At 46.0% G+C, this 27931-nt stretch overlaps 3 protein-coding genes across 6 annotated transcripts in view; 1 reads left to right on the top strand and 2 right to left on the bottom strand.

The window, feature by feature from the left end:
* Nucleotides 1–1782, bottom strand: part of LOC8035054 (scaffold attachment factor B1) — a 37495-nt gene extending 35713 nt beyond the window's left edge. Inside the window, exon 1 of the mRNA XM_029993439.3 lies at nt 1587–1782. Coding sequence (XP_029849299.2) covers nt 1587–1724 — 138 coding nt within the window. The 5' untranslated portion in view covers nt 1725–1782. The remainder of the gene's footprint in view (nt 1–1586) is intronic.
* Nucleotides 1783–2111: 329 nt separating this feature from the next.
* On the top strand, nt 2112–13517 carry LOC8052369 (39S ribosomal protein L40, mitochondrial). Its single transcript, XM_029993438.3, has 5 exons — nt 2112–2512; nt 2579–2656; nt 2740–2910; nt 3383–3581; nt 13328–13517. Exons 1-5 carry the CDS (start codon nt 2472–2474, stop codon nt 13442–13444), a joined length of 606 nt encoding a protein of 201 aa, XP_029849298.2. The 5' UTR covers nt 2112–2471; the 3' UTR covers nt 13445–13517.
* A 2-nt stretch (nt 13518–13519) lies between these two features.
* Nucleotides 13520–27477, bottom strand: LOC8028573 (gastrula zinc finger protein XlCGF71.1). 4 transcript variants are annotated; one of them, XM_040503648.1, is made up of 6 exons: nt 27346–27477; nt 25877–26160; nt 23381–23729; nt 21792–22046; nt 19568–19716; nt 13520–16688 (listed from the first exon to the last, which is right to left on the bottom strand). In XM_040503648.1, exons 3-6 carry the CDS (start codon nt 23443–23445, stop codon nt 16396–16398), a joined length of 762 nt encoding a protein of 253 aa, XP_040359582.1. In that variant the 5' UTR covers nt 23446–23729; nt 25877–26160; nt 27346–27477; the 3' UTR covers nt 13520–16395. The 4 variants fall into 4 exon arrangements, with proteins under 4 accessions (XP_040359582.1, XP_040359583.1, XP_040359584.1 ...); XM_040503649.1 differs by lacking the exon at nt 27346–27477 and having other exon boundaries at nt 25877–25939; nt 26070–26200; XM_040503650.1 differs by lacking the exon at nt 27346–27477 and having other exon boundaries at nt 26070–26200.
* Between the last annotated feature and the right edge of the window lie 454 nt (nt 27478–27931).

Genomic DNA, 27931 nt, shown 5'->3' with positions numbered 1-27931 from the left:
TGAACAGGGAAACAAATTTCAAGTTTATCTTATGGTGCAACTCAATATCGAAGCAACAGACTACGATTAACGGAGTTATCGTGTTTGAAGCAATGAGCAGGAGCAAGGTTAAAGTACGCCGAGCAGATCTACCGCTCGCATGAGGGCTGCTGGCCGGCAAGGTTTCGGATTGGACCGCGTTTCAGTTCTATCAAATAACAATTTATCTTGAGAGAATGTGGTTCCATCAATGATGAAGTACATAAAAGGATTATTTTGCTCATTTGTTTTCAACTGGCTGACGTTCGGATCCCGGGCTGCAGTGCCTCAGGCAATCTGACCGCTCAACGACTCGACCTCACCTCGGCCGACTTTGATTAACCGCTTATGGTTGAAGAATAACAATCCAGTCGCAGGTGGTGTAGCACTTAGAATCCGAGTTTTTTCGCACGCTTCCGACTCAGGATACACAGGGAGAATAAACAGAACAAAGGATTACAAGGCCGACCAAGCTAAACGCGCTCATTGTTGCCACTCGAGTCGATAAAAATTGAAACCAAGACAAAAAATAAATTTTTGGGGGGGCACGCTTTGGAATTCAGCTCATAATGGCCCGAGGTATTGATTGTGGCGCAGTTTCTGCAACATGGCGCAGAATGGCGCAGACAAATGCGTCTGGCGCAAAATGGCGCAGTCGTTCCACCCCTGCATAAATAAGAACTCATCCAGAGTATGCCCTGTGAGCAGTCCAGAGGTCGACACTTTTGGTTGAACGCACTCACAGCTAGCTCAAAATAAAAAGTTGCCCTCACCCTCACGGCCTCTGGCTCACCGACTTCATGAACTTGTGCCCCTCACCAAACTCATGCACTCACCAGCCTCATAAAATCGTGCCCCTCGCCAAACTCATGAACTCACCCCTGATCGGCGAAGGTGAATCCACTCGTGAGTGAGTTTTGCCGAGGTATGGTGCAGTCAACTCAAATATGACTCCCAGTGAATACGATCTATCGCTTACAAAAGAGCAAGTGCTCGTCTTCAGCAAAAGTTGTCGCTTTCTAAACTAAGCTCTTCATGTAAGCTTCTGTAGTGCGTGGTCGAAAAGAACATGTCCCTGTGTATCAGCTTACAATAAATAATAATAAAAAAAAAGACGTGCAGTTAATTTGATTGGTTTCTTTCCAGTACCCGAGAAAAAAAATAAAATAAATAGGCGCTCGTAATATACATTTAAACACAGCTGCTGTTGCTGAATCTATCGCCAGCTACGCAAAGCACGAGACGTGTGTGCGAAAGGAAGAAAGCCGTACGTCATTTCGTTTGACGAGGAGTCACTAATGGGAAAATTACTCGTCATAGGCAGAAAAACAAAAAGCAAGAAATGGATTGCAGCTATTTGAGGGGCGGGGTGAGGGGGGGACTTTGCGGGCACGCTTATAAGAGCAAACGAAGCCTTGGAGAAGCTTGCTTGGGTACTGAAAGAAATTCAAAAGGACGCAGTAATATGGAACAGTCATATAAAACCGTAGTTCCAGAATCTAGGCCTAGTGCCTGATTTGTCGACGTGTTCATTGTTTCGACTAAGGCCTTAGGGACTAGTCATTTACCTTGGAGAGTCTTTCAATTAAAGCAGCTTTGAAGCCGGTCTTGTCCAAGTCTCGCTTCTCTAACTCGTTCCGGAGCTGAACGACTTTCAAGTCGCTTATTTTGCGTTTAACCACTGATCCACTTCCACCAGACGCCATGATCGAACGTCTTGCGGCAACGCCAGGCAACGCTTGCGGGAGTTGGCAAGGGGAAAGAGAAAGTGAGAGGGTGAGAGCTGGCAAAGCTGACAACGCTGACAAAGCCGCAAAGAAGGTGAAAAAAAAAATAAAAAAAAACAGTATGCAATTTTTGATTTTAGCGAGTCCCTTTAAAATTTAATGCCTCATATTAAATTTTTTTTAGTAAAACAATACGGACATTAGATTATGACCGTGGTCCGTGGAGTAAAAGAATAAAACTCTAGGGTCGCTCCCGGCTACCCCAACAACTCCCCTACTGCTCCTACGTAGAGAGCCTAGATTGTAGAGAGGGTCCACCTCACACCTTGGGGAGCGGTTGCAATTTATTGGCCAACGTCCAACGTTGCTTCCTGTCCTTCCTGTGGAGACTGGTCGCAAGTGCGCATGCGCTGCGTTGTCGCGTGGTGACGAGAAAGCAGGAGTACAGGCAAAGACGTCAGCAGACGCAGCAGACGGCCGGCCCCGATAGACCACGTGACCACCATCGAGCACAAAGCGCTCTATGAGTCGCCCAGTCCCCCCACCCCATCTTTATTCACAACGCATTCTCTCTCTCATACGGGCTCTCTACCCCTGAGCGGTTCACCCATTCACCGGTTCACCAGAGGCAGCGGTCACTGGGTTCCCCAAACAGATTCGGTACGCTCGCCTTGCCGTCGGCGTGCGTTGAAAAAAGTTACACCTTAGCTTAACTGGCATGAGGCGATGAATATACTCGGATTAATAAGCCAACTTTCGGGGCTAAGGTAAGTCCGTCTGCAAACGCACATGCGGTAAAACGTTCTCATAAAGAGCGTCGGTGCTCTTTTCAGGGTCGCCCACCAATGCTCGCGACTGGCTCCACCGATCTTCCTTGGCCTGAGCCACATACACACGTCAGTGCGGCTAAAGTGAGTTACTGGTATTCTAACTATCCACCGTATCGTAAGACACCGTCCCAAAATCGAACCTAAACCTCGCTGCTCTCTCGTAGTGCTGAGCCGCTCAAGAAGAAAAAGCGGCTGGATCCTGCCATCCTACGCATGAGGGAGGAACGGCGCAAACGAAGGATCGAAAAAGGCATTCGACAGCTCAAGAAACACGCAAAGAAGCACAAGCCCATTGAGGAAATGGAGGTGGCGCCGAAGTTGCAGAAAGAAATCGGGCAAGTTGTGGCGCAATCCCGAACAGAGCTGCTTTTGTGGTGACCTCCCCAAAATAACAGCTCAGTGGGGGGCTATGTTGCGCTTTTTGCACTCCCAGGAGACTAGGGAGAGGGAAGTGACGTCAACGACACGGCAAACGCAGATTGGGTGTTGATTTCGTTTTCTTCTGTCAACATCCAATCTGCATTTGCTGTGTCGTTGACGTCACTTCCCTCTTCCAAGTCTCCTGGGAGTGCAAAAAGCGCAACATAGCCCTCCTGGAGTCCTGTCTGCGCTCCTTATAATGGCCGGAGTGTGTTGCCTCTCCTGTTAAGTCTATTTAATTTATTTCATACTCTATGAGCACCCACTTTGACACTTTATTTTCTCGGCATCTCTGGGATTACTACCTCCAAATATTCAAGTGAAACGTAAACTGAAACCTCACTTCAATATCCCAATCAAAGTTGAGGTGTAATGTACCTGATGCAGGCTGAGGCACAGGACCTTGCCAGTCCTCAACCACGAGACGTGCCAATTACGGGAAGCGATGCAGAGGGCTTGGACTGTCTACTGCAAGAGGATGCACGAGAACGAAGCCAGCATGATGGAGCGGGTGGTGGCAGCACAGCAGAAGGCACTGGACATGCTGCAGGAAGAGTCCCCAGAGCTCTACCAGGCAGCAGTACAGGTGACAATGCTGTGCCAACTTGCACGCTTGTGAAGGGAGTACCGTATTTGGTTACTGCAGTGGCTAGCCTTGGGGTCGGAGGGCTCGTGTTCATAGTCACTGATTGGTAGATTTATGTGGTATGGTTCCTTCCTGCGTAGAGACCCCTCAGACTTTGCTTGGACCAATTACATTTGGTCCATGCTTTTTGTAGATTTCTTCAACAGGAACTTTAAATTATGCAGAAATTCTTCATTTGCAATTTTGTTGGAAGATTTGTAGCCTTGATTTACACGATTGCTGGCAGTAGAATAAGCCGAAACAATGTTTTTTTTTAGATCCTTGCCTTATATCCTGCTCATAGGTGTACCACGTGTTATTGCAATCTCCTTAGCTTGTCAGCCGTTAGCACCGGGTTTTCCTCACTATTGTTCACGGATTATACACATTTAATGAAACGTTACGTGGTGCAGACTATGTATAAGGATCTGTTTTTTTCTAGATTTTTCATTACGACGAGACATAACAGGTTTTGTGAATGACAGTATGTTAATGACGATTTATGTACAATTCTTTATGAGCTAACAGAGCATGCATTTGGCAAGGTGTGCTGTGTATAAGAATTGTTTACGTGCGGACCGTGCACTGAGTACGGACCACAGTCCATAAAATACAGTATACCATTACCATCACTTTTAACCTTGGAGTAGATACTTCCCAGAGCTCCTTTTATATATAACACCCATTTCATAGTGTATGGCTTTTTTCTCTCATTAATATGGATTTTTATTATATTAATAAGTGGAGTCCTGCACGAATTTTGGTATTCACATCCAACTTGGATCTGCCGACTCTACTGACATTCAAATTTAAAATCAAATTCACATATTATGTTGACAGTTGTACCTGCACCCAACACCCACAAAAGAACATCTTTGTTTTCACTTTATATTTTAAGCTCATGCAGTACTTTTGGTGCACATAAGCATCTGCAAACGAATGATCTCCAATGCCTCATATGTCATGCCATTAGCTTTCACAACAGTGTACGAAAGTAAAATTGGTACCGGGCGTAGAGATGGTATTTACTACCGGCTTCATTGAAGGCCAACCAATGTCTGAATGAAAAATGCTATTTTGCATGCAAGAACCCGATATGTTGCCATAACAGTGTCCAATAACAGAAGGAGAAATCCACAAAGCTTTGCACGCTTGCACCTCATCTTTACAAGCTGACTAGCAAAGATAAATTTAATTAAAAGCAGTGAGATAAGCATCGGCTGTTAAATAAGACAACCATCAGAACATCGAGCAGTCCTTTCTTGAGCAACAAGTAGCGTTGCACATCCAAAGCATTGAACATTCCCATCCAAGTTGAGAACACTAATGGTCACAACTGACCTGAATCCGTAGTATATCATATTTGCATATGGTCTGCAAACTTTGAATGCCATGCAGCTGTTCCATAGCAAATACACCCGATTAGGGGCTCTATGGAAAGGGCATGTTTTCACTTAAAGACCAACCAACAGGCAGAAAGAAGGAAGCTTACTCTCCACTGTACTTGATTTTCTCCTCACCGTTTTTCCTGCAAGAGGAAAGAAGGAAAGAATCCCTCTCTTTTACGTCGTGGTTTAGGGTTAGAAAAGATTAGTCTATTGGCCAGTTAGTAATCACACAAAGCAAGGCTGAAGCCATACCTTCTTTTTCTTTCCCACTTCCCCCTTTTGACACTAGCCTTCACTTTGACCCTCGGACTTGAAGTACTGGCAGTGCCGTAGGTGCTATGTGCTTGTCGGTCCAGTCGTACTAAGGTCATATGCCTTAGTACGACTGAAAGTATGCAGGTGAAAATAAGCGCTCTGCTGGGGATCATATTTTCTTTTTATCCTGATGTCCATTTATAGCGAATTCCCGAGAATCGGCAATTAGTAGCTGGTGACGAGAGCACTTAGGCTTGTATGCTTTGACATGTTGCCACTTTTTGTGTGGTTCTAGTTTGGCAGAGTTTAATAACGGTGACTGGGAATATATTCACCTGTTGGTATAAAATGCAACTTCAAAATACAGGAGCCGCTACATTATTTGTAAATGAATATATTTGAACCAATAAATGTAACGAAGATTTTGTTGTGCAGACTTCAAATTCAACATTAGCAGAGAAAAAGCTTATACCAAGAAAACATAGTTATTGATGCTTTAGTTTTTTCCATTCTTCAAATTCAATCAGGGTTCCAGATTTATGCAACATATATATAGTCTTATCAGGGGCGACAGGGATATCCATTTTTCTGATTGAGCTCATAAAAAACAAAGGGCACACCCGAAAAGCAATCCAAAACGGCAGAAAAGCTTAGACGGCCTATCAACTTGATATCTTTTATTCATAGTTTTTCAATAATATACAATATATATCTTAAGTTTATTGTCAATAGTTTCTAAGGATGATTCCTACCATTTTGTGATTGTTTCACAATAGGTTTTAGAATGTTCCTCGATAATTATGCGGAAGTCACTAATTGGAGTTGCGTTTTTCTCCGAGCTGCACAACATTTCTTGGACGTTCTTCGTCTGCCACCTAATAAAACCCCATCGATAGCATTACGGTAGTTGGGTATCGATAGTTTCTCCATATTCAACTGTGAATAAATTTACGATATAGTCGACTATCGATATATGCTATCGAGTTTCACGATATTGGACTATCGATAGTTTTACAATGGTTGACTATCGATAGTAATATTGATAGTTTTACGATAATCAACTATTGATAGCACTATCGATAGTTTTTTTTTTTTTTTCACTATCAACGGTTACATTTGGATTCCAGTATCGATAGTTTGGCATCACTACACGTGAGTCGTCATTTGTTGGTGGTATATCTGCGCTCTTGAACATACACCATGCTGCCAAAACTTTACTTGGTGCATAATTAAAAACTCAGGTTTAGCAGCTCGTGCTGCAGGCCCTATAAAAAACGAAAGAAGAAAATCTCCCTTGACCCTTGAGGTTACAGTGCTGTGGGCTTGAGCTGACAGTGCTGTGGGAGTTACGTGCTCGCCTGGCCAATCACCCGCCTCCCTTGCATCAGCTGACCCTGCTTCCTGCACGTGCGTATGGACTGGAGCGTAATCACGTGGCTAAAAATATAGGACTGGTCCGACGAGTACATAGCTTCCAACCTACTGTCAGCTGAGGAATGAAAAAAGTATGGTCCTCCTTGAGAAGAAACTCGTGAGCCCGTCACAATAGCCTGAAGAACGATCCACGAATTCGAGTCAAACAATAGCAACGGCCCCTTTTTCGGTGCGCATGTCCTGCCAGTGCGACTAATCCCTGTTGTTCAGGTTTGGGGGGTTAAAAGACGCTTAGCATGCGAGAAGGACGTGAAAAAGTGAGCAGAAAATTGCAGGGGGAAACGAAGGAAAGGAGAGGAAGCTTCTGCCAGGAAGAATTTATCTTTGCGTGTCGGGCTTTAGAAACTGAAGCAGGATTAATGAATATCAAAATTATGTTTCGGATTGATGGGCCAAGTAGCCACAGCCGCAGAAAATGTCGCTGAAGCTCCTCCTTCCAGGCGTGTTTGGTGGGAGGAAAAAACTGTTACGCATTGTGCAGAGATTTTCACATTTCCGCGCATTTCGCAAGCCCGACCCGAACATTAAAAAACGCTGCACGCGCTCCTTCACAAGCGGTACGAGCGAGGCAGCTGAAACATCTGGGCATGATGTCCCACCCAGCCGTTGGTTTTTCCGTTTTTCTCACGTCTGTTGATAGGTTTGTGTCAAATGCTCGTAATATTTAGGGGTTGTGTTGAAGCAAGGTAAAAAGTGAAGAGGGTATAGGAAAGGAGGGGGCAGGTGAAAATAGAAAGCGCGAAGTGTATGTCGGCCTTTAAACCGGGGGTTTTCAAGCTTTTTGATTACGGTGCCGGTTTTGGGCTCTGTCGCAGTCTCGAGGGCGGGAAAATAAATAGGTAAATAAAAGTAAACTAAAATAAACTTGGGGAGTGGTTTAAGTATGAATAATCAAGTTAAGAGTTTAGAAATACTGAAGTGGTTTAGTAAATACATTTTATTTTGAAATTTAATATTTAGTTAACTATGCCATTATAAAATAATTATAATGAACCACGAAGCTCACCGGGCATAAATGAAAGTGCAGAGGAATTTCACATACGGGAAAGGAGACTGATGAGACTGGTAAAACCGGTGAAGACACAATAGTTGTGACACAGGACCCAAAGCATGTATACGTGAGAACTCGGAGTAATTTTAACATAGCGGCATCACTAGGGTCAGTGGCACCCGGGGTGGTGGCCTGCCGCAACACCCCTCCCCTTTCACTGCTGAGCTGCACTCCCCCCCCCTAGTGACGCCACTGCACAGTCATGAAACAGGTGGCTAAGAATGACGATGCTGATGACAACAACAGGCAACATATGTACTATGTTATTCGCCTCTAGGCCCAGTTTAAATTTATGGGAGGCGTGTTTGTTTATTCGTGGTTCTCTATGAGGCACGTGGCGATTAACTCTGTTCAAAATGCGGGTGGAGACAAAGCATTTACACCAACGACACAGAGTACGGGCGAGGGTACAGAGCACAAGTTCTTAGCAGTTGATTCCAGTGCAGGAGTGCTGCATTGACAGCTCCCATGGCTTTGGCCTCGCGTGCGTTTTGCTCCAAGTAAGTGTAAAACAAAGCATAGTTCACCAGATGAGCCGTGCCGATGGGATCTCGAGGCGAATATGACGCAGTACTATCATATTAAAATTATAAAGTGCAAGGGACAGACACGGCCATGAAGTAGAGAGGACAGCTTTATAACTTCAGTATGTTGAACCAACTAGCCCGCCTTAATATTTTAGTACAGTACAATCGGCTAGGATTTAGAACGGATGCGATGAGTTTGTTGAGCGTATGCAGTGCTGTTACTTTACGCACGCTTATTTTTGCACCGGTAGCATCGGTGGAAAGGAGCCATGGGTTGGGCGTCATTGGGAGAACCACGGGCCGGTCAAAAGGCCTCCACGGGCCAGGGTTTAAAGGCCCTTGCTTTAAACTAAGTATTGATTAATAGAGCTCTACTAATAAAGCCAAAATGTTTCTGCTGTCAAGAAACTGATTTTGTTCTTCATAAATATACTCGTTTTCACCTCGAGAACCAGAGTAAAGAGTCCGACTCCTTGCAGAGCGTAACTAATTCCCCCCTTTATGTGGATAATTAAGATATATGCTGGTGAATTTTAGATTAGATATATGTTATCTTGTCAAAACATACACACTTCAAACGCCAAAAGCATCGCTTTTTCCTCCGGCAACCAAATCTCATAAGAACTAATATACTTTGTGCTGCACATGAACCATACAGAAAACTTACTTTTTTCTTGAGGTGAAAACGGGTATAGGACTCTGGGTTATCGGAACTTCATTTTAGGCAATATAGGAGCGTGTTTTCTTGAGTCAATTTTAGTGACAAATTTGTCATTTGTCACAATTTACTTTCATTAAATTCTTCATATTTTTTAGCTTAATGTTGATCAAAGATTCATTTTGTTCATTTTATGTTCTATATTGTTATGAAAAAAAAAAATAATAAATATGCGGAGAGCAACTCGTCTGCTTTTTGCTCAGTAGTTGTGGCGACGTCAGAAGGATGCCAAGCTCCGATTGGCTCTGATTGAAGGTTAAAAACAAATACCTCCGACTTGCATAACAATACCAACAATTTATTGGACGTTTCGTCTCCTATACGGGAGACATCATCAGTGCGGCCTGGAAACACCCGACTATACTCTGTTTCACCTTATGATGTACCACAGGAAAGGCTACGAGCACGAGCTCCTTGCTCTGGGGCACATTTCGGCGGCACAAGCTCTCGTGAAGTAAGAGCAGCTGCCAACGCTATGAGCTCGCGGTTCTAGCCTTCGCTGCGGTACAACATAAGGTGAAACGAAGTATAGCTACCAGCAATCCAACGCTTCTTCCTCCTTTTCATCTGTAGTGCTGGTTCTGCCGACTTCTTTGTCCATGGCATACAAGAGACATTATCGTCGTCTGCACTACGCTGGGATGAAGAGAAGGAAGAAGCGTTGGATTGCTGGTAGCTATACTTCGTCTCACCTTAGTATGGACTATTGTTAGCCGTGCGTGTTAAAAGCGCGAGCTCGTCGCTTTGAATGAAGCCGCGGCGGCTGCACGAGTGCTCGTGCAGCAAGTGCTCTAGTCCAGGCAGTCAAGGCTGGCCGCTCGCGCTAGCACAGCGTTCGCGGTTAGTCCATGCTAGGGTGAGACGAAGTATAGTCGGGTGTTTCCAGGCCGCACTGATGATGTCTCCCGTATAGGAGACGAAACGTCTGATAAATTGTTGGCATTGTTATGCAAGTCGGGGGTATTTGTTTTTCATCATGAATCCCGGCTTTTGGAACATTTTTGCATCTGATTGAAGGATAGTGGGTAGAACTCAAAGTAAGCTGCCTTGAGGTCTACCCACTATCCTTCATTCAAAACCAATCGGAGCTCAACGTTCTGACGTTACAACAACCCTTGCAAAAGCAGGCGAACTTGCGCTCCACATTGACACTTAATTGTATCCAGACACAGAAACCCATCTTAATGCGGGCAATATTTGCAAGAAATCTGTGGGTTCATTGCTTTCACTGTTATCAAAGCAATGACCCTTCCTCCCTGAAAGAAGCCTAAACTCGAAACTGAAAAACTGGCCTAAACTTTATATGCTCGTTGGATCAATCATACATTTATCGTCCACCATGTGATCACACTCACCCACACCTATGCACGGGTGATAAAAGGGAGGCAGTTGGTTGGTCCAGCAAGCACATAGCTTCCATTGCACCGTCAGCTTAGCGGTGTTTATATAATTTCCTGTGGTGATCCAAAAAATTACTTTGACATTGACGATAAACCCACTCTGTCAATCTAGGGCAGGGGTTCTCAAACTGGGTTCCGTGAAACACAGGAGTTCCGCGAGCAGGGCCCGTTTGCTCGAAGCCGGTTAACTTTTACCGCGGTTAAAAGTTAACCGCCCTTCCCTACCAAGTACAGTCTCCGGCGATATGAAAGACCCACTGGGAGCGCGTGGCCGAGGCGGTGGCTGGCGGGGGCGCTGCGAGCGCTCCGGGCAATTTTATTCTGCATCGAGGGGAGGACGCTCACTCAAGCTCAGCACAAACTGATAAGCGCGCGCTTTAGCTGAGCCCCGAGTGAGCGTCCTCCCCTTGAAGCAGAATGGATCTGCCCGCAGCGCTCGCAGCGCCCCCGCCAGCCACCGCCTCGGCCACGCGCTCCCAGTAGGTCTTTCATATTGCCGGGGACTGTACCTACAAGTACCTAGCCAAGTTTGACGAGGGTTGGATGAGCGATAGCTCCGTGTTTTATTATGGGGCGGTAGTTGGTGTCACCTACTGGCTGTAGCGAATATACGTGGCTTCCGTGGAAAGATTCACGAAATGGGGGGACCCAAAAAATGCGCGAAGCCTGGTTTTCGCGACGCAGTGCGGCATACATTTGAGCTTAAGGAACAATTTTTATTGCTCGTGGTACAAATAATCGGCGAAGTAAAACTAAATTAACCCTTGTTTGGAAATTTTCTAAATATTTGGCTGTATGAAGTGAAGAAAAGCCTCTTTGAAATTTCCTTCAGAGTTCGACAGAGGACGACGAAGTTCAGTCCTAAAAACGATGAGAAAGAAGTGAGCAGTGAAAGGCGGGCGGTACACCGGCAGCATTGTTGGCCAGCATGTAAGAACTGTATATAACACCGTCATAAATTGAAAAACCTGTAACTCGGCTCCACTGAAAATTGACCTATTAGTAAATTACCCGAACATCGAGAAGAACGCTGAAAGTGTAATTCTACGATCCGCGCGCGCTGGCCTTCCACTTATAAAAGATTTGAAGTAAATAATCATAAGAAATCTTTGACGAACGCGCGTGCACGGCAAAATTTGTTTTAGGCCTTTTACTTCAGAACAGTTATTACTGCAGACGCCAGCAGGTGCAGCGCGTGTAACTACACTCGTAGCATGCACCTCGGTGCTTTTCAAATTTAGCAAAAGGTCTATGGGAACGCTGTCTGCTTTTGTGGGCTATCAACGCCCGGCCGATTGAGTCAAGGCAATCCACTTTCCAAAGACGTTGCCATGCCGACAACTATCGCGTTCATTTAGGCTTAGGAATGGCCAGAGTCGAAAGTCTATCTAAAAAATGCGGCGAGTTCATTGCTCATGCTTTGCGTTTTAAGTGAGGTAAGGCAACGCGAAAACCTCCTGCACCATTCATTGCTGACTAACGCGCCCGCTACTGCAGCTACTACGACGTATTAGTTCCAAAGCGAGCGGCGCTCACTCACCGGGGCACCGCCATGTTTCCCCGCCGTCCTTACTCTGCCGGTCACGTGACCCGAAATTCCCCCTCGTAGGGAAATCCAGTTAACCGCGGTTAGCTAACCAGCTTCGAGCAAACGGGCCCTGGTCTCATCGGTTCCACGAGCACCCAAACTGCAGTGCTTCCCCCCCACCCCTAGTTCAATTTTTCCACGGACTGAGCCATGGATCGAGTTGGTGCTGCGGGCAAAGCAACCTCACCCTTCGTACTAATATGTATATATATATTATACATTGTGCTCCAGGTTAACCCCTCTGCCTTCTTATTCTGTCTGTAGTCCTCCATTTTGTCTTATTCTGTTAATGCAAGAAACTCTTACTCACTATCGAAACGCCTTTATTGCCCAGTATTATCGGTTGGCAAGAAAGCAAAGGGGGGGGGGGGGGGGGGGGGGTCCTTGGGATTTTTTGGGGCTCGCTGGGGTTCCCTGGGACGAAAAAGCTTGAGAATCCCTAATCTGAGACTGAAGTGGCTTCTCATCAAGACAGCTGACCTGACACTCGTCTAAAACTAATGTCGATTATCTTTTTTCTTTCTCGTCACAATATTGATTATTTGTGTTTCTCGGGTATATCTAAATTGATAGAAAGTTTGCTGGGAAGCGTTTTTTAGATTGTCTTAGTTTTATCTGAAAACCTGGAATCACCTACGTGGCATAGACATGCCAGTGCCTTATATGCATGTTCTATAGAAACATGTCATAATTTGCAAGGTGGTAATTTTTTAAGGTATCAATAAAACATGGATACCTCTATCATTTATAATTTTTTTTATGATATCATAAGGATGTTCGTTCTTTCATGAAGTTTATTTGGATATTTTCCAATAATTTTCTGCACATTACAAAAAGTGCCGAAATTAAAGCACGGATACAAGCGGTCTTGGAAAGGTAAACTCAAGTAAGTGTGCAGGGGAGCTGGTTCAATACTGACATGGTAACCCAGGAGCATTACCATGTAAGTAATGACATGCTAATACTCCCGAGTTATCATGTCTGCTTGGAAAGTGCTTCAATTTGTTTGAACGTAGGCACACGCAAGATGGTTTGGTGAGGTTGCTTTTTGCTACACTCAATGGAGCCTTTTTGCTCAAAACTCTTTGATAACTGGGTGGAGTTGTAGCTCATTGCTCTTGTTCCCAACTTCCTCTTTGCACAGGAACCTTGTAAGCGCGTACAGAGGCTAAGACAATAGAGGGGAACATGGACAAACGCTTCTTCGCGTTCGTCTTTGTTTGGGCTTACAGGTTTCCTAAGCATGATGAACCAACTAGCCCAACAACAAGCCTTGTTAAACTGTTTCCTCCTTGCACTTTCCCAGAGCTTTCTGTCTTACACATAAGCTTGTTCTCGTCCTTTAGGTTGACGAAGGCTTGCTCCCGTTCAAGCTGAAGGCAGTGGTGAGCACCCCGCCCATCGAGAATTACGAGGTGCCCGACGGGAAATACATGGACACAACCAAGAAGTGGAGGCCCTGATCCGTCATGTGGATCCTTAGAAACTTGCGCAAGTATTAAATAAATGAAGTGAGCAATAGGAGTTTCCTCAAAATATTGTAGTCTGGAACAGTTTATTAGGATCACCATAATGAAGACAAATGTGCACTGGGGCATACATACAACCAAACCAACTTCTAAAATACATCATTTAACCAGATACTTAGATCACAGACACTCACTCAAAAATCAATGCAAATATACAGATCACAGCCAGATCTTAAGATTGCTTTGGTATTTTTCAGTGCCATACAAGCTTGTTTCCCCTCACCTGGCAAACACAAGTCAGCAATGCTATCACTCGAGTGTGGGGGGAAAAAAAGGTGGGGTGAAGTAAAAGCAATTACATTCCACTTTATTACATTTGGTTAATGTTGTCGTTTGTTCAGTGCTGCACATCAACTACACTGCTAAAAAGGGCATTCCTTACAAGACCTCACTTAAATTTCACCCTGCTAAAAAAAAAAAAAAAGGAACTTTTTTATATAGGGAGCTTTCATGCAACACATAGTATAGTAGGTACTTTCGGTGCGAGGCCCTGCATTGGTGAACCGTCATCAAGTTGACCAAGTGTAGGCGGCGCTGCCACCAACATCCATAATCTGTGCAGCAAGTTTGTACGGAAAAAAATGCGGATCTGCACCAATATACAGGGTGTCACAAAAGATTTACAGGGTTTTTTTTTACAGCAAAAATAAACTAGGCATCGCCGAACACTCATTCTCCGCCCAAAGGTTGCGCTAGAGGTGGCAACTAGATGCCAATGTTTCAGTCCGAACGGACACCTTATTCAAAAGTGATAAGTGATTTTCTGAAAATTTCAATGGGAAAATGGCAGCCGATAGAGTTTTCGAATACATGGGGCTCTATTGGCGAGGAGATCGAACTATAGAGGGTGCAGTTTCATTATCATCATCACCACAAACAATCGCTGTGTGGCAAGCAACTCCGACGCCAGCATTCGACTAGCGGTACGCCGCATCGCTTCCGTGCTCCCGGCATATTTCTGTGTAGCAATATGGTGCGCACTCGATGCGTACCACAGTGCTCCATGCATCCTTTTGAACCGAATATATGCCACGCGGAGGACTGCAGCACATACGCGACGATGCAGACACTATCCGCCGTCTGCTCTGCTGCACTCGATGACATGATCGCAGTTGAGCATGTCCTCTCATTCAAAGAGACACCGCTTGCTTTCGCCGCTGTCATCTATAGTTGTCGCGAGAGACAGGGTAACTGAAAAGTGAAGTTTGTGTTTTGTGAATCGTTCAGAAAGACACGGACGATCCAGCGCGCGTGGCCGAGAAGTCGCAGCTGGCCCGGCATGCACGAGCGTGACATACATGCGCTTGTTTTGCCTTCCAAGAGGACTTCGATGACATTGAACGCAAGAAAGGACTGGATTACTTCTGTCTAGATGCGCTTAGGAAAGAAAAACAGCATTACATATCTTTCAGGTGTCTTGCGTCGTCCTCTTCCATGGCAGCGAATGCACTAATGACTGCCGTCGGAGGGTTTGTTTGCCACACAGTGTTAGTTCCCGAGGTGGCCGCTAGGGAGCGCCACTCCTCGATTTCCTCCCTAATAGCACCAGAAACCGAAAACGGGCAAAAATTTGCTCCATTTTCCCATTGATATTTTAGAAAATCATAACTTTTCAATAAGGCGCGTTTGTTCAGGATGAAACTTTGGCATCTGGTTGTGACCTCTAGCACTACTTTTATGCGGAGAATGACCGTTCGGCGATGCCTAGTTTATTTTTGCGGTAAAAGAACCGTGTAAATTTGTTTTTGACACCCTGTACATGCATGTAACGTGGCACAGCACTTGACTGTGAACACGATGCAGGTTAAGAAAATGCTCCAAATTACACCTTTGTGAATGTGAAGGCTAAGTTTCAACTGCTTCTTTGATGTCGAAATGTAGTGTGAAGACGGTGAGAATGTACAAAAGTGAAGTGCCAAACTTTACGCCACGGCACACCTAAAGTATCCGGCACAAGAACCAGCTGTACTCGTTTTCGCCTCAAGAACCATAGCAAAAAAAGACTGGCTCCTGACGGTGCATAACTAAATTTCCCCTTTATGTAGATAATTAAGGTATATGTAGATGCAATTTAGAGAATATATATGTTTTCATACGCAAACACGTTTCAAATCCCAAAAGCATCGCTTCTTCCTTTGACAACCAAATCCTGTAAGAACTACTTCATGCGGCTTATGAACAAGGCGCAAAACTTAATTTCTTTTTTTCCCGAGGTGAAAACGAGTATAGCAGCACGGCAGTAGTGGTGCTAGCTACAGAATTCCCGAGCACGCACTACAGCTCGCTCCTACTTAAATCTGCGTGTCGCAACTGGCAGTGCCTCCAGCTAGGTGCTCCGTTATTTCATCCCTAGGTCATCCAAGAGTCTATATAAAATGGCGCTGCCAAGCAAGAGCACCGCCACATTTCACCGAAAAATGCTTTTTTAACGCGAGTCGCCTAAAGTTAACCGGGAAAAGTCTGCAACCGCCCGCAGGCGCCGCAGACGTCTCACAGGTTGCGAAATCGGAAAGCTCCATTCGAAATAGGTTCTGCAAGGAATGCACGAGACGAATGCAAACTTCCTCTACGTTCGCCACGCAAATCACTCGGTTCCACGCTCGCCGAACTGGACGAGACGTCGATAATGAGCCGCCCACGCTGGATACAATTGAACCGCCCTCGTTTCGCACGCCCCCGCATAGCCGCCGACAGGGCAAGAACAGCACGGAAGCCCCTTAATCGTCCCGCCTCCAGAGCGAGTGTCCCGACTTCGACGACGCTTTGACATCTCGCGAGCTTCGAATGTGAGCGCGACGGAGGGCAATGAGCGTGTGCCGGAGGCTGGGCTCGGGAAGGAACGCCCCATTGCTCCCGCCCCGTCGGCGACTCTGGCGTGCAAAGACCTAACCCTCGGAGTCCTCGGAGCGTCGGTGCAGGGTGGCGGGCTCTACGTCAGCTTCAGGCACTCCGTGCACCCTTCGGTGGTGCCTCGCAGCAGCACCCGAGCTGGTGAAGGCCCGGGGGCATGCTGGGCAAGAGTAAGGGCGCGAGGTCACATGTGCACGCACATGGCCGCTCAGCCCCGCTCGCGTGCGGAAGCTCGCTCCGCACTGCTCGCACACAAACGGAACGTTCTCCGTTTCTGGTCCTTCCGGGCGGCTGCTTTCTTCCGCGGCTTCCTCTTCGGGCCCCCGACCTGCACGATTGGGTCGGATTAGCTTTGTATAAGGAGCCTTGTTAAGAGGGAACACTACCCAGAAGAAATTTCTGCAAAAAAAAGTTGGTTTTGAAAATTGGCACATTTATATCCATCAACATCTCGAGAGTATTCCCAGAAGTTTTAATTCAATTACACTGCATAGTTATTTTTTTATAAATATCTTTCAGTCCACCAATGTTAAAAAAAAAGTAGAGGCTCGAGCACTTTCAACATATTTTCCTCTGTTCCACTTTTTGGCATAAATTTCACTTTAGGAAAGCTACTGTTTAGTAACGGCACAAAAGGAAAGGCTTGCTCGTCGTCTTTTCTGCCTGGAATTTAATGGGCAATGCAACTGTGGCATTGTTTTTTTTAGTTTGTGGACGTCTTTTGCAAAAGATGTCAAGATTTTGTTGACGACAAAAAAGGCAAGATTTTTTTGTGCAATGTTAACATAAAATAAATTACTTGTTGGAAATTTTGTTTTCACAGTTGCACTCTCCAGGCATTTTGCTGCATATCTAGAGAAAAAAATATTAAGATGTATACATTAGTTCTCTAATGATAGTTTTCCTAAACAATGTCAGTGCATTCCACGTAAAAATGACTAATTTTTCACAATTTATGTACACAGATGAAACTTTATGCTGCATTCTGCCTTGCAATTGCCAGTATATACTGTCAATTTAATTCATATTAAGCCAAAAGTTCAAAAGGTGACCCTTTTGGGTAGTGTCAGATGCCTTTATAGGGCACCTGAAAAGAAAAACAAAAGTTTTTTTTAAACACCCTCGTTGGGACACGCGTGTCAAAAAATTAATTTTACGTGGAAAAAAACAAACAACAACTTTAGAGCAATTTTGACAGTGTGAGATTTATTTTAAATTCTGCACACAAACTCCATGATGTCACGGAATGGTCATACACTCTTTCCACCTCAATGTGATGGCAAAATGCCGAGAGAAAACAAATGGAAAGGAGGTGACTACCGACTAAGTGGCGTCTCGCGCCGTCGTGTCCCGACCAGACTGTTTAAAAAAAATGTTTGCTTTCATGTTTTTTTTTTTTTAAGGGACACTGATGCTCGCAAAAATAATCTTTTTGTGTGAAACACTAGATTGTGGTGTCCAAGCTACAAGGCAGAGTCAATAGGTAACCACATTTTAGTTATAAAAAATCTAAATCCCGCAATATAGTGCTTCGCCTCAAATACTGTTTGCCCCTTCACCAAATGAGGCATTGAGTGATTTTTCATTTCTTTAAACACCCCAAAACAGCTCTTGGCAGAAAAAGCTCCATATAGATAGTGAGCTGAAAATGGCAAAGCATTTCTGGTTTCGAAGTCAACAGCAAGATATTTTTCTCCCGCGACATCCATGCTTTCGTGAAGTGTTGGTGCGCGTGTGCTGAATGCGGAAGGGACTATGTTGAAAAGTGATAAATTGCTTTTAATCCTGTTTCTATTAATTATGCGGATAAGAAATAAATTGTGGTTACCTTCTTGACTCTGTGCCATATTATCCAAATTTTTTTTTTTTTTTTTTCTGCAGGGCACACATTGCTGAGAAAAACAAACAGTCAAACTGAAACCAGAACAGTCACTGTATGACTACACACCCAGTTTCTTTAACATGACACATATATTTGATGTTTCAATAATCACAAAAATGACATTTCATGTAATTATAAATATGTGCTTTAGATGACCTAGAACTAGTACTATGTGGTTACTGCACGTGACCAAGGAAAAAAAAAAAGCAAGAGCAGGCATAAACACTTGCTTCTCGACTGGCAGTTTTCGTACAAAAAATGAAGATTTCGAGCTGAAAACCTTTTTTTTCCTTAAATACTTTGTCGATGTGCCTTGAAGTTGTTAGAAACTGCAATTAGTTCCTCAGAATAAAATTAACGGTTTCATCTGCTCATTATTTTCTGAGTAAATGCATTATGTACTTATCATAAAATACCCAGCATGCGCCTACGCCACAATAACCCCCCCACCCGCTACTTTCGAAATGCCTGAGAACTGAGTCAAGGGCACATGAAGTGCCCACCCAAGACTTCTGAGACCACTGAGCACCTCCTCGTCAGCTGCTTCTCCAAGTGCCCTGGAGGAAAGCGGTGAAGCCCACCCTATCACATGCCCTTCTGCATTTTGCATCAACCATTTTGTGCTTCAATGTCAAGGCTAGCCTAGCTTCCACAGTACTGCAGCCCTGCGGTGCTGCAAGAGCGCATGGCTTCACCTTGCATCTCGTTCGCACATGCTCTTGCGCAAAGTAGATTCCAAATGAAACCACACGCTTGTGCACATAGCTTTGACATCGTTGGAGTTCTGCAAAAGCTTTGAAGCCTCGACACTGTAGCAAAAAATAGTTTATGCCAAGTATAAGAAGTTCCCATTCTCAAGTTTCTGAAGATTGCATCTCATATTTTGGATGGGCACTTGCTCACTATTTTTGGGTAGGCATTTTCCTCTTCAAATTTTAAACTGCAAATGGAACTTCCTAGCTGTCTGACTAGAGGATGGTTAGAACAGCCTTTATCCACTCAACCAAAGCTTGGGAGAGGTCTTAGTTTCAAAGGTTTAATCTTATCAAATTACACAGACAGAGGGTGTAGATGGAGTAATTTGGTTCCATAATAAAAGAAGATGTGGCATGCTTGTCTCTTTGTACTTCATTAATCTTTCTGTAAACAGACCTGCCCTTACAATAAGCAAAACGAGAGCCCCTAAAGGATTCGGAAGATTCTTATTGTACCAGCAAGTGGCGTAAGCCATACCCGCTGAAAATCACATTTACAGCAGAATATAGGTAGTTACTGTAACTATATCTGACACTCTCAAGAAAAGGGCCATAGTAGACGTAGGAGACCTTGCTTGCCGCCAACATTCTTGGAGTGGATGTTGAGGAAATGCCTCTTGGCTGCGGAGGAAGTGCTGAATGCCTGGGGGCACGTCTGGGATGGGCAGCTGAACGGCCTCTCCCCCGTGTGCGTGCGCTTGTGCGACAGCAGGTGGGCCCTGCAGGGAAGCACCCGCACCTTGCCTTCAACGCTCCCGATTGCCTTGGACCAGGGGGCAAGCTGGCCCAACGCAGTGGAAGGTTCACTCCAGTACAGTCGAACCCAGATATATCCAATTCAGTCTGCGGCAACTCATTACAAAAATATGAACTCACTTGGCCCACCCGAAAACGCCGCTTCGCGGCGTCCGACTATTCGCTAAAGTGTCGTTCGATGAAACGTGGGCGTTCGCTAAAACGTCATTCGATCAAGTGAGTGCCTCCCGTTGTCAACACATTCAACTTGACAAAGACTTTCATTTTTTTTTTTTTTTTTTTCTTTTGCTTATTTTATTTTGGGGGCTAAGGGGTTGCACAGCAACAGCGGTGCCCGGGGAAAGAGTACACGCTACCATTCCAACAGCGGGCACTCCCTGCCCTCCCTACGGGTGCGCGAGTGCCCTTCACCTTGCTTTTGCCATCCTCCATTTTTTTTTTTTTTTTTTCACGGTTGCCTTTTTTTTTAACAACTGCTTTTTTGCTACGTGCTGCGTATCACTGCGTATCCCCGTGGGCGTATGCTGGCTTGGCGGTCTGCCAGCCCCGCAACGCGAGCTATGTGCTAACTGCCAGCGCAATCCGACCGCCAGAGAAGCAACCAGCGGCCCTGATTCAGTTGCTATATATCTATATCGAGTGTCCCCCCCATGGGGGCTCCATACACAAAAACATTGCTCCTATACTATTACATGTGATTTTCAAGTGGATGCTTGGACTGTTCGATAAAAACAACAATTAGAAATACCCGGGTGTGATATAACCGGGCTCAACCGTAGTCAACAATGATTCCCTTTTTTGTTTACGCAGAGGAAGTGAGAAATTACAACAAGGAGAGGATCATAAAGTGGCATGAGGGAGCAGGTAAGCTGGTTGAAGCTTATTTAAGACACGGTTACTTCCGAAAAAAAGGGAAAAAATAGGCTGGACAGGGTAAGACAAACCAAGGACGAAGCTTCAATATTAAGGCTCTGTTGATGCAAAGAGCAAGTCGTCTGCTTTTTGCACAGGGGTTGCGGTGACGTCAGAATAACATCAAATTCTGATTGGCTTTGAATGGAAGGATAGCGGGTAGACCTATATGCTAGATGCCTCGAGGCCTATCTACTATTTTTTTCAATCAGCCAAGAGGAGCTTGGCATTCTGACGTCACCACAACCCCTGCGAAAGAAGCAGACAAACTTAAACTCCGTTCTGTCTGCCGTACTGCACCCAGTTGTCTTTTTTTCCAAGTCTCAGGTGCAACCACATAGTATCAGGGGCTCACTGTCTGCGATATAACAGCTGCTTTGCAGTGACAGAATAACAGTTTGAATATTAGCAGTCCCAGCTTCAAGGTTGATGACCTGAGAAGTCTTTCGTTTGACGCTCTGTGGTTACGAATTTTGCCGATTTGGTCAAAGTTGCGAGATTGTACACAGTTCGGCAAAACAATGACACCTACACTTGGGTGCCACGGCTTCGTGCCAAACAGCAACATAAAACCAGGCTTCACTATACATTTACTTATACTTTGTACCACACTCTCGATTCTAATTCGCTTCCTCTTTCACATTGACTATCACTAGTGCTATAGAGATAGCTCTGCCATAATGACTCGATAATGTGACCACAAACCGTTGGTAGCCCAGTTCGACTAGCGCAACGGCACTATCGTACCTAGAACGTACGCATCTTCGACCGGCGCATTTAGCGTCCTGCCCCGCCCAAACATCAAAAGTGGTCCCAAAGTGGCAACAAACAATGTCACAAAAGCCGGAGTGCCACGCCAATGGACGTCGCGATCCCAGCCGATGGCACCGGAAGCCCTGACAAAAAGTATGAATGCACACGGGTGTCGCCGTCGTTGCAGAGTCCCAACTCCCGGCTACCAAAGGTTCTGTGGACTGTTAAGCTAGAGGGGATCACTACCAATTACAATGTGAGACCTGTTTAACGTCGTCGGATGGAAATTGAAGGGACACCTTTTGGACACAAGTCGGAGACACCTTTTGGGCAACCGCGCAATGGAGAGCATACGGCATTGGGGGCGTCCCACCTAATGGCGAAGCTGAGGCCGCAGGTGAGGCAGCGGAAGGGCCGCTCGCCAGTGTGCACCCGGTTGTGGCGCTTGAGGGCCAGGGAGGAGAAGAAGCGCTTGTTGCACAGGCCGCACTGGAAGCGGCGTTCCTCCTCGTGGCTGAAGCGGTGCTCTGCCAGGGTGGACAGCTGCAGGTAGCCCCTGCCGCACACCTCGCACACGTGCGGGGGCTTGCGCCCGTGACTCGCCTTGTGGGCCTGCATCTCCTTGTACCTGTGCGGCACGTGAGACGCGCATGTAGCTCCTCGTTTACCACATTTTCCAATCCATTTGTCGCACCTTCCCGTAAATGGCAGTTTCAACAAAAAAGTTGGTAGATGAGTCGAACTTGTATATTTGTAAGGTCGGCACGGTTAAACTGCACTAATAAGCTTGCATGTGTGTAATGTGATTGCAATGTATGCACAAGGGGGAGCCAGTTTCAATATTCTCAGCATGAATCGAACAAGAAATATGACCCCTGCAGCAAATTTGTGTAGCTAAAGTTTGTACTTATGGAAGAAAAAAAAAAAAAAGAAAAAGAAATTCTAGTGTTGCATCGACAAAACATTTTAAGGGGGAAAAAAAATGTGACTTGTATGCGCTAAAATATGGTACACATTTTGTATCAGGGGGTAATTTGGCCCAACAGAGTGAGCTGTATGTACCACATCTGGCTGATCCATACGTGGATCTCGGCGCTAAGAAAAGTAAATTCAAAGTGCCACAAGCACTACTGTCAGTGCTGAATGAGCGCTGAGCAAGTGCTGCATTGTAGGTGTAAGCAAGAAAAGGCAGGGCAACAGTGCTGATACTGCGCAATTTCAGCGCTTTGTTTCTAGTGCCGCATTAGTGCTGCGGTGTAAATGTAAACGGGCCATCAGGCATGCTCCTATTGGTCGAAACTGAAGCAGCAGGAAAACACCATTGCAAATCAACTTGACTTAGCTCAGATCTTTTCAGAACATTTCACAAGGCCTCCTGGCGACCCCATATGGCACGGTGCAGCGTGGGGAATAGACCGATCTCACGAGCCAGTTTTGCTCCGCCACTGCTACCGCGATGAATCCTTTAATCTTTCTGCATGTGCGGCAACCCTGCTGCAAAGCTGCACGAGCGGACCACCAGACGGCATAAGCAATCTCGTGCACTGCTGCCTGCCTCCTGTGCGGTGGTATGCTGCATCCGCCAAACACTTGTTGAGATTAGTCTACTGTGAAGTGGCTCCAATGTATGCTCAAGTCGACTCATACATTCTGTAGATACTGGAGGCGGTGCGACCCTCTCTTTTACCACTACGAGATAAAAAAAAAAAAATAAAACAAAACCGATAACAAAGTCGATATATGCTGTTTTGTTATTGTCCTGCTTTCTTTGCGTTCCGAATCCACAAAACGCTACTCCAATGTGAACAGCTCCTTCTAATCACGGGCACCCATTCACGCGCTGTACGTCGGACTGCCATAACGCGTCAAAGAGACGACGGGGGCACCGCACATTTCCGAAACGATCCGTCGTTGCGTGCGAGCACAGAGGCACGAGCCCTCGCACTTGGTGTGTGCCCTCACGTGAGGAAGGACTCAGTGCATAGGGAGCACTTGAAGGGCTTGTCCCTCTGGGCGTGCATGCTCATGTGCTGCTCGAGGGTGTCCCTGCGGGTGAAGTGGGTGCCGCACTCGGGGCAGGCCAGCAGGGCCCCCTTGCCCCCCTGGTGACCCAGCAGGTGCCGCGCCAGCGATGTCTGGTCCAGGTAGTGGGCGTCACAGTGCGGGCACGACAGGGGCCGCCGGGCGTGCAGCCGCCGGTGGCGCGACAGGCTCTCCCGCACCCGCGTCTCGAAGGGGCACAGGGGGCACCGCAGGGGGGGCCCCGCCTCCCCCGCTTCCTCCTCACACCACTCTGCGTCGTCTGGCTCTGCTGCGGGGCCAGAAAAGGAGCACCACGGTAAGGGAGCGTGCCGGCGTTTTAAGATGTCCCTTAAAGCCCGACGTGCGGGCGGCCTTTCCTGCCAGGCGGAAAACACTTCCCCATTGTCCTTCTCATTGTTTCTGCCCGCACTCTTCCAACACCTCCTAGATAACAAGGTTGAAGGGACGAAGTTCTAACGTCGCCTAAAGAAGCAGATGCGGGACACGGATTGGACACGAGTGTTGCATTTCATCTGACACTAGCCTTCATCTGACGAGCCTCGGCCGAACCAGCGCCCAGCGTTTGTATTGTCGGGCGACGTAGAAAATTCAACCCTCCGGCACAGCTATCTAGGAGGGGTTCTTAGGCTGCTTCTCCTCACTCTGGATTGGCACCTCCTCGTCCGAAAGGTGCCAATCTGGAAGCTACTCCCTGCAGAAAAAAGAAACCAGTGGGCAGTTCAATCTTTGCTTGTTCACTGCCCTTTATGGGGCCTGCAAAATTACTCATTCTTAGCTTCACGCGACAACTGCTACAGGAGATACAGCTGAAACATGTTGGGCATTGTTTTTTACTGGCTTGTGTCAGCAATATTCATCGCAGCCATGTATCTGGGTTGGCGTGCTCAGAGCATGCACCATGATATCTTAACGCTGGCGAATTCCATCAGCAGCACAATGCAAGAAATACATCTGGGCGATACCACTCTGCAAACAGATTGTGTTCACAGCTAGTCTCAAATTAGGATGGATTTGTTTAACACCAACGTAGGAGGTGCTGTGACCAAGAGGCCCACAGCGAAATAGAAGAGGAAGAAGAGGCCCATGTTTGCAAACGGGAAACAGTGAACAGCGCGGTGATGCTGGAAAGGTGAGCAGGCCCCCAAGGAGAAACTCTTTATGCTGAGATATGGGAAAGAAGTGCCAATATAATGGGGGAACAAGCGGATAGTCTAGGTTTCCCATTCGGGAGGCACTATCTGCGCTCAAGAGAACCGCCAGGTGCACTGAACATAATCTGGACGCTCCACCAGATCGAGTGACATCAGCTAATGTGCTTCTTACATCGTGCTCAGAGGACTAATTGACCACGGACGCGTTGAATATTAACCAACAGGATCAGCTTCGGCCAAGGACACAGCACTTGTGTTCAAATTCCTTGCGTCCCACTACACAGCAGAATTTGAACCCAACAATGTTTTCAGGATTTATTTATTTCACCTTTAACACTTTGTATACTCATTAAATATTATCAGATGCAGACCTCCATACAGCACCAAAGAAGGCCTAAGCTCAGTCTTGGAAGTGCCTAAGATAAGCACACATTTACACATACTAAACGTACTTTGTGCTTGCAGCTTTTTGACATTTCTGCAAATTCACTAACAATGACATGAAGAATGGCAACAAGTGGAATGCTTTATTCAGACTTTTATGAGTAAGCAACCTTCAATATTGTGATACACAATAAACAAAATATGCAAAGTGGGACCTGCACATATACATATCCTATATCAGGCATGTGCTCTCAACGAAGTGACAGACGTAATAAAGGTTTTTGGCAGTTATCATATCTACTTTATAAAGGGCAGTTTTCCAAATTGTTTAGCTTATGGGGCCTCATGAAAATGCCCTTGCAGAGCTGCCCGACAGCCAAAGCAGAGTAAACACCCCCCCGGTGGCGTCCTAGCCATACAGGAACTCCACAATGCTTAAGGTGAGACTCACGTAGCTAGGATTTTGTTTCGGGGGGGCCTGCCCATTACAAGATGCTGCATGAGGTGAAGGGGGGAGGGGAGGCCCCAACAAAATGGAAGATTTCGGGGGGGGGGGGGGGGGGGGGGGGGGGGCGGGGGCGGCCTGGGCCCCATGGTTCCCCCCCCCCTGGCTACGTGCCTGACTCAGCTGCCAAACAGGCTAAAATTTTGTTGAGTCAATCTGCCCCAGTTCCAATAAGTGAAATAGGATGACAACACCGCTGTGCAGAGCACTTCTACCCTTTTAGATGCCGACACATTGTGAGAGAATTTATATGGTTGACAGCATATTGTCTTGGCCTCACTTTGCATGGTTTGTTGTGGCCATTTTGACTTGGCAGAAGTCCTTTAGATCTGTTTCATTAGTGCGGTTGAATGCATACAATAGTTGTTACATAACCTTTGCAGGCCGTTTCATTCTCAATGGAAGCATCATGAAGAAATCCATCAGAACTGCAGTCGCCTGAACAAGAAAAAGCTCAATTGTTAATATACACTCTTTAAAAAAAGCTAGGCCCACAACTCCACAAATACCCACATTCCCAAAGAATTTCACCATGCTATAAAGTTAATCCACATCATGTGCAAGTCGCCAGTCTTGTATACTAATCTCCAATGGCCACCATATTCTGCCGAGGTCCTCTCCAGCAGGGGCTGTCTAGTTTTTGGCCTCCTTGGATCTGACTGAAAGAAAAATAAGAGCCACGGAATAAAGCAGAGCAAGAATCAAGTGTAGGTGCACTGGCAAAGAGTGATCCAGCTGATTATGAACTGCACTCAAAACTAGAAATGGGAGATTGCAACTGCATGAATATGTCTATGGGGGGGGGGGGGGGGGGGGGGGCTACAGTGAATCTTTTGCTATAAAACAAGCCAGAAACATAGGCACAGCGAGAAGATGGCACTCTGCCATCCGCCCACAGCGTCAATCAAGGTATGGCACCACTCGTTGCAAGCATAGCTAACTTGGTTGTTTGCAAACCCATCCACCGTTGACCCTCGCAAGTTTGTTGGTCTTATTTTTCACAGAAAGGAAGCCATGCCTCAAAATTTCATTAACCAGAATGCACATTTAGTGGCAGTTTGAACATTCTATGTGCAGGTGCCAATTTTTGAGGGTGATTTTACAGTGGAAGATTCACAGTAGCCACCCTACATTTTATATCAAGATAACATACTAAGTCAAATTATCAGGATGCATAGACTTCCTCTTTCAGCCCAACACGAATACACTTTTCTCGCCCATTTGATGTGATTTCCAGGGGCGGACGCAGGTATTTCCAGAGATGTCAGTGTATCATGTTTAAGATCCGACTCCAACCCTTAACCCCCCACAATTTTACATACAGAATTCAAGAGGAATGAATTCAATACACAATTCAACATTTCTGTGAGTGCTTCTGAAAGCCTTCAAAACGTACAACAGTTTCATTTGGAACGAATATTCACATAATAGAGATTACGATTCAGAAGGTTTTCTCCGCAAATAAAACAGCAGTAGTGCCATCTGACGCGCTAGTAATTACAGACGTAGGCTGAATCAAGATAAAGCAGAGTTTGCGTTTGTGCGTGACAGGTAATATGTTCTACGTAGAGTTCGAGCACAAAAGGAATGCGCGAATGGATAAGCTCGCAGGTGCATTTATACCTTCGTGAGTACGCTTATATTAAAACAAAATGGTATACTATACTTCCTGCGTACGCAAGCAATTATCAGGAAAAATATCTGCTCATAAGGATATATGCGGTTTTCAGAGTTCACAGATCACAAGTCGCATCAGATGCAAACGAGCAGTCAATTCGTTTCACGCAGCTAATGCTCGCGAGGATCGCTAAAGAATCGAATAAATTCGCCTGTAATTAGTGCACCGATGAGATAAGAAAGCACGTTCGTCCACGGAACACATTTTGTTTGAAGAAACTTCACCACTTTGAAACAGAATCAAGACGGGTGCACCGGGTGCGAGAGCATCGAGTCAAGCAAGTCGAGAACAGTCGCCGTCTTCGATCACATCACTTCTACCCTTCGAATCATGGAGGCCGGCGGGCCGGCGTCACGTGGTCACGTGACAAAAAGTGCGGATGGGTGGATGAATGGAAGTATACTGGGGTCGCGAAATGGGCGTCCGCAGCGCCAAATGAATCCCCGAAGGTTTCGTGGCGGTACTAATATCAAGATGGCGGCCAACCGAAACACCGAAACCATAGGGCGGCGCCATCTTCTTTTTACTTGCAACGGGTTCAGTAGGTATGACGAAAATAATCCCTGGGGATGGGGCAGAGCCGGGATGGGGAACAGTCACCTAGCTGTGTTTAGAGATTCGTGTTTGTCCTTTGTCCCCCTTCTTCCCCTTCTCCAGGAATTCTTTTTGTCATTCTTGTCCAGCTCGCTTGCACCTTTGCATTACATGCATTATCATCATTTTTAAGCATCTACCTTTTTTGCGGTTTCCAC

The sequence above is a fragment of the Ixodes scapularis genome, unplaced genomic scaffold (assembly GCF_016920785.2).
Source record: "Ixodes scapularis isolate PalLabHiFi unplaced genomic scaffold, ASM1692078v2 PGA_scaffold0__279_contigs__length_252992795, whole genome shotgun sequence".
NCBI classification, from domain to species: Eukaryota; Metazoa; Arthropoda; class Arachnida; order Ixodida; family Ixodidae; genus Ixodes; species Ixodes scapularis.
Note: the sequence above shows the minus strand (reverse complement) of the source record. Positions and strands in the feature narration are given on the sequence as shown.

Excerpts from the sequence above, each read along its gene's own strand:
- LOC8052369 (XM_029993438.3), top strand. The coding sequence starts at position 2,472 with ATGAATATACTCGGATTAATAAGCCAACTTTCGGGGCTAAG. Across the intron at positions 2,513-2,578 it reads AGCCAACTTTCGGGGCTAAG|GGTCGCCCACCAATGCTCGC; the intron begins GTAAGTCCGTCT and ends TGCTCTTTTCAG. Across the intron at positions 2,657-2,739 it reads CACACGTCAGTGCGGCTAAA|TGCTGAGCCGCTCAAGAAGA; the intron begins GTGAGTTACTGG and ends GCTCTCTCGTAG.
- LOC8028573 (XM_040503648.1), bottom strand. The coding sequence starts at position 23,445 with ATGAGCATGCACGCCCAGAGGGACAAGCCCTTCAAGTGCTCCCTATGC. Across the intron at positions 22,047-23,380 it reads TGCACTGAGTCCTTCCTCAC|GTACAAGGAGATGCAGGCCC; the intron begins GTGAGGGCACAC and ends CGTGCCGCACAG. Across the intron at positions 16,689-19,567 it reads GAATGTTGGCGGCAAGCAAG|GTCGGGGGCCCGAAGAGGAA; the intron begins GTCTCCTACGTC and ends CCAATCGTGCAG.